We start from the raw sequence: 12022 nt of genomic DNA, 5'->3' as shown, positions 1-12022 counted from the left end.
AAGAATATTTTATTATCTATCACTGAACTGTAATATTTTTAATAATTATATTTTATATAATAGTAATATTTTTTTATTAAAACAGATATTTTTAAAAATACATTTTTAAAACGGACCACACTATAAATTTTGTATTTGCAACTTTGAATACATCTTTCTTAAATTTTGTTGAAAGTGTAATTATAGTTTAAAATTGTATCTTCGATGAAAATATATAGTATTTTTGTCTTAAACTATTTGATAAATACAAATTTTTATATATTTAATTAATTTTTTCTTCGGCTTCCGTATAAAATATAACAAAAATTTAGTTTATTTTACATACTGTAAATGATCCTACTCCTTACATTTAATAATGTATTTATTGTACTAAATTAATATTTAAATATACAATTTGAATTAAAAGATAATACTTTCAATGTTTAGTTAATAACTGCTTTTATTGAATTAATCCATAAAGTTGAATAATTTTAAAGATAAATTCAATATTTATCATATTTGATATATGCATATAAGTAATATAAGTAACATATATGTAATAAATTCTTTATACCAAATTTAATTAAACAATAAGCAAATTTATTTATTCATATAAATTTCTAAAATGCTTTTACAACTTAGAGTGTTAAAATATATAATAATTTCAATAGTTTCTTTAAAAAATTTATTCACCCTATAATTTAAGAACATTGTGCTAATAATAATAATAATATAATTTAAAAATATAATATATTTTGACTATGAATCGTTTTTTATTCAAGATATGAAAAGTGTAAAGTTTTATATATAAGTGGCCTCCAGAATAATAAAGTATGTAATAGTAAATATGTCCAAAAGTTACACGAATAAACGATTAGAAGTTTAGAAGAACGCACACCACTCTCTGCACTTTCTTTATTCCCCCTTACTTTATATTTATTTGCTACTATATTTAATATTATTGTATTAATATAATATTGTGATTTAAAAAAATGTCATACGAAAAATTGGAATTAATATTAAGGGCGATGAATCATCGCCTCAAAGATTTGTGTATATTTTGAGTATGTATGAACACTTAATGTTTCCAATATTCTCTTTAAATTTTTTTTATTATTTTTTAATTAGGAACACAATATAATATATAATGTATATTTTAAATATTACATAATTAAATATTTTTATAATATTATTTTATTATTTATTTTTTCATCCCTTTTAAATTTATATTTATGCAAAATTTAATTTATTGATTAAAATAATATTCTGGTAAGCACAACGTAACTCAAAACTTGCTGTTGTATATTTATATAGCTGTGATGAAATGGTGATATCGATGCATATGTACAAAATAATTAAATAATCAATTTTAGTATTAAAATTAAGTGTTTCCTTGAATTTGAAAAATAAATTTGATTTTTATTTATGTTCCTGCTTATATTGAAAATAATATATTGAAAATTGTATATTAAAATGAAAACTAATTGAAAAATACTAAATTTGACCCACCACCAATAAAATAAAATAACACCTAATGTATTTCATTTGAAGAAAACAACAAAAACAACATATAACAATTTCAGTTAAACAAATTTAATATCAACATATTATAATGAAGCCAAAGATTTAATTATTTATATGTAAATATAAATATAAATTAACTTTGTTTACAGATGTATTTTTTAACAATATAACTGTAACAAGTGCTTTTAATATTATGCTAATAATATTGATATATTTCTTTCATTTAGTGAGACTGATATTTATTAAATACGGAGAAATTTTAATTTATAAAATGTTAGTATTAAACATTTATAAAATATATAATATTGAAATTTAAATCTATTTACAATAACATATTTTGAATTGGTTTTCAAAACTATTTAGAATTAGACTAAGTTCTTCAGTTTACTGGTGGGAGAAAAGTGTGGAAAAGTGGGAGGGGTAGCTTCAATTCAGTATTTAACACATCTGCTTTTCGTGCTGTTTATTGCATTTTATTTTATAAACTATACTATAATGATCCTAAGTTGATGATGAGAATCTTGAGATTTTGCAGTTCCGTAGTGGTTGCCACGTGGTGTTAGCATTCACTACGAATAAAGGTAGGAGGTCGTAAATCTCCGGATCGTCATGACGAAATACGCTTGATGGTGGATGTTACATGGAGAAGTGTGAGGTCGTAAATCTCTGGACTCTTCTTCGTGTAGTGCCACGTGGTGGTCACCTGCTTGTGGTCTCCTTAAGAAACTGCGTTGGTAGTGAATCCTTGAAAAAGTGCATTGTGGCACTGAATATTAGGTTCTACTTGAGCATTTGTATGAAACTGTTGCGTGTACCGTCCTTAACGACTCTGCTGAGAGTGTGTGCGATGGAACCTATTATAGGAAGGGCGCAACAGCTAAGCTTCTTTGGCTCGTGCCGAGCACGGCCATCCTCCACGGCGTCCCTTTTAAGAGAACATTTCTGACATGTGGTCGTCCCCTTCAGAGCGCTCCTCTGATCACGACGTTCCCACTTACGGGCGCTCCAGTCATTGGCGTCGCCAGTCAGAGCGCCTCTTTCCTTGGCATCTCCAATCACAGCGCCTCTGGCTTTGGCGTCTCTACTTGGAACGCCTCTAGCTTCGGCGTCTTCAATTAGAGAGAGTAGTCTATCTCATGGCGTCCCCGCTAAGAGGGAGTCCTGATTGAAGCGTGATTGCTTTAACAATCCAAACGAAAGTATGGCTAGATTTGACAACAGTGTCTGGAATTGTGTACCTGTTGTGTTTTATTTTTGGGTGTAACGACTATTTTCAGATGTCTAATGACCTAGGTTTTCCAGAAGTCTAACGACTTGGCGTTTCCAGAAGTTTAACGACTTGGGTTTGCTAGATGTCTAATGACTTAGGATTGTTTAATGACTAGGCAAGGTTTCTCGCAATTTCGAACAAAAACCTTTGTATTTAAATGAAATAATTTATCAGTATTTACATAAATATTATAACATTGAATTGAATTTAAAACTATATTTTTCATGTTGCATAACAAAGTAACATTACTCTTCAAAGTGATGCATTAATGAAATTACATTTATGAATAAACCATAATATACTTTTAATAAAATGATAACTAAAAATTTCTTGGTTGTTGATTATATTTTTTTATACTTGAGGAAATAATTAATTAAATATTTTTTAATTTTTCTTGAATTACGTTTGTTGAAAAATATTCAATATTATCATTATTAAATATAAATTAGTATTTTACAAAAAAATATGCATGTTGTATAATGTAAAGGTAAGTTTAATAATGTAGGGATAAGTAAATATAAATATTACAATAAATAAAAATTTTGTATCGACCAATTTCTGTTTAAGTGTAGAAAGTACATTAATTATTTTTAACTATTTCTATACATTTATACCATAAGAAAAGTAAAAATCTGTATTAATATTGAAACTTGCTTTGAACTAATGTGATTATTTTTTTATTCATTTTCTTAACAAAGTACATTAACTGGCATTGCTCATATAAACCAAAATCTGATATATATTTCTGTATCTTTCGTTAATATTTGCAAAAATAATTATTATTATTTACTATCTTTTCTATTTATTAACAATTTATTTATTATATTTGTACATTTTTATGTATACTATTTTGTGAATTGATTTTTAGTTAGTTAGTTAAATATTTAAAGTTAAAATTTATGCCTTTTCAGAAGAACATAAATTATAAATAAATTTAATAAAATAGAAAAAAGTAATATAATTCTTTTACATTAAATCAATAAAAAGCTTGAATTGTTAAGGTTTCATATTGCATAAAAATCGATGCAAAATAAATCATAGAATTTAAAAACTATACTTTTCAAAATAAAAATTTTCTTATAAAATCTTGCATCTAATTCAGTATTTACTTACATTAATAAAGATTGTTATCAAAATGTTTCGAACAATACCTTAATAATAATCAAATTCTAAAATTCAAAAATACTCTCAACATAAAATGAATTATTGAATGTTGTGCTCCGTCTGTACAATAATAACGCACCTTGCATCTGTAGGTTTGTATGTCACATCGTATTTTTCTACTTGCTCAACCTGATTTGTGCTCCAAGATACACGCACTGATGTTGGATTTAGAAACATTACAGTTATGTTTTCCGGAACTCCAGGGATCCCTGTAGTAGAGCCTGTAGAAACCAAAAGATACAGTGCTGATTAGTAACGTGAATCCATAAAATGAGTCATAAAGAGAGTTACATATATAATCACTACATATATAAAATATATTATGATTATTATATTATGTATATATACACACAATACGAGAGAGATAGCTTTTGGTATAGAATATATTATTTTAATTGTTATTGTATTGTTATTATTATATTACAATGTTTTTGTTTAAAAAGTTATATATATATATATGTTCCGGATTGAACTACCCAGCAATGAAAATTTATTGCTTTATTTAATATGGTTCCATTACATTTATATTTATTATTAATGCGTAATATTGGAAGTATTCGCTACGAAAATTCTCGATGAAATTTAAGCCGTATGCTGTATCCGCCTAGCGACAAAGGAAGAGTCTCGAATCGACTAAAGCTTCATTTCCGAGAATTTGCCAGAGTTTCTTAGAATTGCAAACTCTAAATGTATGAAATCATATATAAGGAGCGACAGACGACGAAGCAAATGAAATTAGTGACTCTAATTAGACCGCATTGAGGGCGACGACATAGACTGGCATCTTCAGCAAACTATATGTATCACATATTATTATTATTGCGGCTCAGCGTCGACACTACCGGTCAGACCTCTGCAACTTGATTCTTATCAGACCGCTGAAGAGGGAACCGATACTGTTTGATATTCCCCACTACTTCTTTTTTTGCAATCCTCTCCCCAAGAATAATTGCTGATAAAGGCACTCATGGATTCGCGACTCTTGCGATTCTCTTCACACGAGTTATCGCCGAAAAAAGCGCCGATGGATTCGCGACTCTTGCGATTCTCTCCTCCATTAAGAAGAATAAAGCGCCTACAGTACAAAAAGACCAGTCTCTCCTCGCACTCCCGCACGACGTTCCACAGTTTATTGCCAACTGTTAGAATCACGACAAGCTCAACAATTCTCACAATGACCGGAAACAACAACTACCAATGTAACATAACCGTAAATAAAAGGCACTAAAACCAATTTCGTTTACATTGAATTTATGCATTTTTAACCCCCCCCCCCCACCATTAAATCGGCGATACGGTCTAATCCATCTATCTTAGTCTTCGACCAATTCTGGTGGCTGGAATTTCAAACAATATATATACATAAATTAAATTAATATAGTACAATGCATAGCATAGAAATTAAACCTAATAATAGATACTCAATAAATTATAAAAAAATAATGGATTCAAATGAAAATAATTGAAACTAAATAACGAAAAATGAAATAAGTGGCCGCGCATAAATTAATGTAATCATTCACTAAAATTATACCCCAACAGAAACTTAATCATAAATAAAAAATTTTTTCTACACCTGACTTTTACAATAAGATTAATTCTAAATATATTCATTTATTGTCAATTATATAAATTTAATATAAATCCATTTTTATACGAAAAATTTCAAGGATTGTGTATTCCAACCTGAAAATTTTAATGATATAACTACTTGCTTTTATAAATTATTGAAATATATCATAGACTAAAGCAAATTTAAAAATATAAAATATATGTATTCATACATATCAAGAAGATAAAAAAAAATTAGTATTTATGTTGGTCACTTGTTTATGCTACTTTATAAAAATAATTCAACAGTCGATTTAAAATTCTGTATTAAAAATACTAAAATAAAATATTAACATATTTACATTGCATTTTCTCCATAAAATTGAACAGATATTATTATTATGTATTTTTTAGATAAAAATTGAAAATGTATTCTTATACTTTTTATAAATTATGAATATGATATCATTTTAAAGTAAATTTTAAAAAATAATTTGTCTACCATACATAAAATAATGAAGCAATACAAGTACTATTCAAGAATATAAATATACTAATTTTAATTTTTAATTATGTTTGGGTCCAAAAAAAATAATAAAAATAATATCGAATTCATTTAAAATTTAATGAAAAGTAAATATTTTATTGGTGCAGCCTTTAAGTAATAATATTCGTAATTTAGAAACTTACCCACAAGACTAGCACCTTGAAGGATGAGTATCGTGGCCCAAAGGACCATGCCGCCAAATCGGCGGACCGGAAATGGACCGCGTCTTCTTCGCCACACGGATATTCTTGTCTAATGAAGTTCTCAGCTATTATTTTCCACGCACCTCTTTTTTCTACGTGTTAGCAACCTTCGACTGAACACGTGTCCAGAGTTCTGATTTAACAGCATTCGAATCACACACTCCGATAGTGATTTTCCATATTTTTAAATAAAGGCAAGGTACTTTTATCCTTAATTATTCGGAAATATTTGTGAAAATATTTATTCACGATCGTATGTGCTTGATTTTAGATACAACTGAATACATCGTGTCATCTAAAACAATAAAATAAATTATTCTTCTCTTTTTGCAAATACCTATATATATTTATCAAGTTTTCATAATGAGATAAATTGATCTAAAGTAAGAATAGTATCTTACATTTGATTAGTATATATTTAAGACCAATTAGATAAGTATAATTTTCTTTACTCTTTGCACATACACACGCGCGAGCGCGCACGTACGCATACATATGTGCTAATATGCGATTTTGGTTGTTATATGTGTCTATATAAGTATGTCTAGTCTAACACCTTTCTGTGCAAATGAATTAATTGTGTGATTAAATAATGTTTGTCTTCGATATAGCTTAACACTAATTTTCTTATAACTTTCATTTTTATATTTAAAGTATAACATTCTATTGATAGTATATAAATTTTAATAGTAAAATTTTTAGTATATAAGTAAAATTATATAGAAATATATAAAAATTATTTAATTTTTATATCTGTGTTTTTGAACTATCATATGCTCTACGAAAGTATTAAAACATAAATACTCAAATAAACAGACATCATTTTCCCAATCAATATTCACGCAATCTAATAATTATATTTGTATATTAAATTTACGTAACCTTAAAATATGAAGTATTATTTCTTTTTAATAGTGAACTTTTTTGTACTATTTTTTAATCATCTGTACGAGTTGATTATTTTTATGATCTTTTTAAAATATGATTTTTAATGTTGTATCTGATTATGCATTAATAGTTAGAAATAATAAAATGTTAATTAATTATATATAGTTGTATATTAGTGATTATATTTTATTTTTGTATGATCTTAAATTTAAGAGAAATTGAAAGTTAAGTAATCTATTGCAACCCGTTTTTTTTATTTGCACATTAAATTTATATCATAATTTGCGAGTAGTTAAAATTTACACGCTTTTCTTGTAATTTCTATTTAAACAATATTTTTCGAATATTTAAACCTTTAATGACATTTTATTTTTTAATCACTATTATTTAGTATTTAAATGTAGAATTACCAAAAATTTTTTAAATACTCTGATATTTACAAATATAAATACTGTTTTCAATAATTTTTTATATTTTTAATGTGTATTTATAAATATCTCATTTTTTATTCTCAGTTTCTATTCAAACTTCTCTATTAGATTCTGAATAGCCGCTTTTATGCTTTTCATTTCAATTTCATCAGTCATCTTAAAAGTATCCATAACAGATGATGATCCATCCAGACTAGTACTTTTCAAGTATTTATTCTATATGTATATAAATGTCTATTATATATTTTTAAATCTGCATATGCATAAATATAGTTGGATGAAATGTAGTTTATTCCTAAAATGTAAAAAATTTTAACAGGGATATGTAACAATTTGTAAAATACGTTATATTATTAAGCAAAATTTATTTGTTTATTATTTATTTATATTGATTATTACTTAATTGAAACTAGTTTTTTAAATCTATAGTATATATATATATATATATATATATATATATATATATATATATATATATATATATTATATCTGTATTTAATTATTTACGAAGTTTTTATTGTCAAAGGTTATTTATATCATAATAGAATGAAATTATTATATTGAATACAGTTTTTTTTATTAAAAATACGAAATAAAACATGCAAATTCAAAATTTACTTCAATACTACAAAAATTTTAAATATAAATAATAATTATTATATTAAAATCAACATTTTATATAGATAATTATAAAACAAATTAATTTCTAATGTTGCTATTTCTTGTTATAGAAAAACTAGGTACAGAATACATATTTAATGTAGTCATACATTTGGAATCTTTTTATGATATATACTTATTAAATATACTTATATAAGTATAATTATCTTTAATATAAAGTCTAAAATACAAAAGTGAAATCATAAATAATCCAATGTACGGTAGAATATATAATCAATTTTGTTCGGAATTGGAGCATTTTTCCAAAACCTTCGGTTCTCTGATATTTATAAGCCTTCTAGTTCTCGAATTTGTAAACATTTGATTCCTGGAATTGTCGAAGCTTTTAAAGCTTATTCTCGAACATCTTGCAAGTCTGTCTAGTCTCCGCATAGCAACATGTAGGCACTGTTGCCAGCTAACATAGCTGCCGCGTGGATATTTAAGGAAGCGCGCATCGAGACACGTTAGTTACTCATCCAAGTCAGTCATCTACGCTAGTCAGCCACGCTATTCAGCCAGAGTCTATAGCCATGAACTCATCACTCAGTCGCGCTCTCTCAGTGAAGCCATTACAAAAAACACATGTTGAATTCTTCAGTGCGCTACAGTTAACAAACAGTCAAGGGTGCTGACTGTATTACAAGGAAATAGTCGACTACAAGAAGCATGGTATCGAAGTACTCCTTACCAAGAAGTAGTCTCTATTGAGGGTAACCAACACAAACCATACTCCCTTTATGAGTATACTCTCTCTCCCTGCTAATCCTTAGGACATTATCACAGATCACATAAACAATCCATACTCTCTTCAATAATATGCTTAACTCCCCCTGTTAATCCTTACAATATTAACATAGATCACATAAACAAGCCATACTTATTTTCAAGGAGTATACACAATCCACTGCTGATCCATACAACATCAGCAATAACATCGTCACCATCATTAAAGGAGCAACTATATCGATGTGATAGAGCCTAGTTCACATTCACCCATGAGAAGTGAATTCAATTCAACAATAATGTAATTGTGAATAAACTAAAATAAATGATGTTTTAACGAAGTCTAAACACACTAAATCTCTACAGTCATTCCATTTAAGTCCTTACCTAAGCATCGTTCAGGCGGGCGGCAAATTAATTGAACTATCGAACTTGGCAGTTCGAGCCAGAAATCAAACACTTTTATTACTTGATATATTTACGATTATCTTATAATATGGTAATATATGATATTTTTTTAAATGTAATATAAATTAATTAAAATTTTTATAATTATTTTATATCATAATTTAATATAGATTATTATTTATTTTGTTCATATTACTTATGATATCTCAAGATAATGAATATATCTATATGTTTTTTTATTAAGTATATTATATTTACAAACTTTTTTAATTAACTACACAAAATAGATAAAAATAGCTAATATTAAACAAAATTCCTATTCTACCAAATAGACATAAATTATTTTCATTTATAATTACAATTGTATTTTTTATTTATATTTGATTATTAGTATTTAAATATAATTAAATTATTTAAAAAATGTTCTTTTATACAATTAATTGAATAACTACTCGAAAACTTTTAAAACGTTAAACGTTAATATTTAAAATTTTAAAAACAAAACAAATATTGAAAGTACAATGTTGTAAAAAAAAATTGAATACAAAATATTAATTAATAAAAATTTTCATGAAATAAAATAACAATTTTATAAAACAGATTTAAAATAATAAAAAAGAAATTCATATAAAATTTGATGCTATTTTATGACAAATCCATTAAGTTAGTTAACAATAAATTCAACTCAATATCATTGCATATATAATTATTATATTATGTATCATACTTACATGGCTCTTTTGTAATTTGGCATAGTATATTTAAATAACCTTAAACAGTTTCTATTATAGATCTAGAAATTATATATTATACTTTAAATCTAAACACAATTATTTTTCAATATACCAATATTGGTTTGTTAATTACTTATTTGTGAAATATTATATTAGATTTAATTGAAATTTGAACCAACTGCAACTTTTTATTAAATATTATTAAAGTCACAATTAATATATTTTATTCATTGTTAACATTTTTAACTCTTAAATTTCATTTCTTTAAGTAATCTTTAAGCATTTTTAAAATGAATATACAATGAAAATCAAATTGTTAAACATAAAAAAAAACATAAAAATAACATTCATTAAGAACAATTTAAAAATATAAAATATGAATTAAATTTAATAATGACGTTAATAATTGATATTTCAATTTTAAATTTACTATAAAAGAAAAACTCATTTTGCAAATATTAGTCATACTTATTGATATAATAAATAATACTAATTAACTATTGCGTTAGTTTTGTTATTCCTATGTTACATTATTTATACAAAATATTTGACTAATACTGTTAGGATTATTTTATATACTTAAAATTTTAAATGCATATTATAATTACAAAATTATTTGCTTAAATATTACAACAAAATTGGTATTATTCGTATTAAAATATTAATATTTGTTTATAATTTAAAATTTTTAATTATATTTTAATATTTTTAAATCTATGTGTACATAGAATAGAAAATGTAAAATGATTTTCTATTATATAAAAATAATAATTATCATTACATAATATTTTATTAGAGTTTATCTAATACTGTTCTAAAACTCCACAGAATCTAATACTTTAAAGAACAAAGGCATAAGTTATTTTTTAATCAAAAATAAAAAATTATGTTAGCTTTTTATTAAAATTAAAATAACAATATTAAAATGATATTAATATTATTTATATATAAATTATATAAAAATCAGTTTTTGTCACATAATTAATTTAATAATACTGTAACAAACATGCAGTCTACTGAGATTTGATCTCAAAAACAAAAATATCTTTTCTTTATAATAAAATAGTGCACATTTATTATAATACATTTACAAAATTTATGTATGTATTGGTAATATATGTATAACCGACAATATTATAAAATGGCTAATTCAAGAAAATAAACATCCTGATACTCTTATGTTAAATTATTATTATTATATAATTTCCCCTTAAGAAACCAGGTTTTCTTTTCGTTGGTATATGTTATTCCCGAAAAAGTTAATAAAATTATTATTTAGATAATTAGCAGTTTTAGATAATTAACAATTGATTTGATATTCTGTTCTATTCTATACTGTTCTAATTCTATTATACTGTATTAATATTCATAAAATAATAAAATTATAATATGTTTAACTCCGTCTGATCTAATTTTATATTTTATATAATAATTCTATTTTAAGATTAATTTATAATTTATAATAAAATTTAATTAATATTAACCTAATTGAGAAATGTTAAATATTAGTTATATTATTTTAATATTGATTTTATGATGAAACATATTTAATAATGCGTTAAATGTAATATACTCACAAAACAGAGATTATTAGAGTTTGCACTTATTGGTCTTTCTGCATAAATGCAATTTTATCATATAAAATAGAATAATATATAAAATAAAATATAAGATATAAAATAGAATACTACATCAAATTAAAATTCAGCCCCAATAATAGGATTGTGCATTTCTGGAACAATAAATAAAATATTTATTTATAATATAGACAACAATAAGCATATAATTAATTTATTGTTTTAAATTTTATGTATAAATTTGTATTTTAACAAAATATATTTCTCACATATTTTTTAAATAAAAATCGGTTTAAAATACATCTAATAAATAAATGTAATTACTTATATGTTATTTCATTAACTTTAACAATTCTTTTT

The 12022-nt window shown here is 24.6% G+C and overlaps 1 protein-coding gene across 1 annotated transcript in view; it reads right to left on the bottom strand.

Moving 5' to 3' along the window:
* LOC105366552 (uncharacterized) overlaps window positions 1–12022 on the bottom strand; it is a 41785-nt gene that overhangs the window by 8887 nt on the left and 20876 nt on the right. The window contains exons 2-3 of the mRNA XM_011505044.1: window positions 6179–6533; window positions 4017–4158 (exon numbers count right to left, since the gene is read on the bottom strand). Coding sequence (XP_011503346.1) covers window positions 4017–4158; window positions 6179–6227 — 191 coding nt within the window. The 5' untranslated portion in view covers window positions 6228–6533. The remainder of the gene's footprint in view (window positions 1–4016; window positions 4159–6178; window positions 6534–12022) is intronic.

The sequence above is a fragment of the Ceratosolen solmsi genome, unplaced genomic scaffold (genome assembly GCF_000503995.2).
Source record: "Ceratosolen solmsi marchali unplaced genomic scaffold, CerSol_1.0 scaffold49, whole genome shotgun sequence".
Lineage (NCBI taxonomy): Eukaryota > Metazoa > Arthropoda > Insecta > Hymenoptera > Agaonidae > Ceratosolen > Ceratosolen solmsi.
The sequence above is the reverse complement of the archived record's forward strand: the minus strand, read 5'-3'. Positions and strand labels throughout refer to the sequence as shown.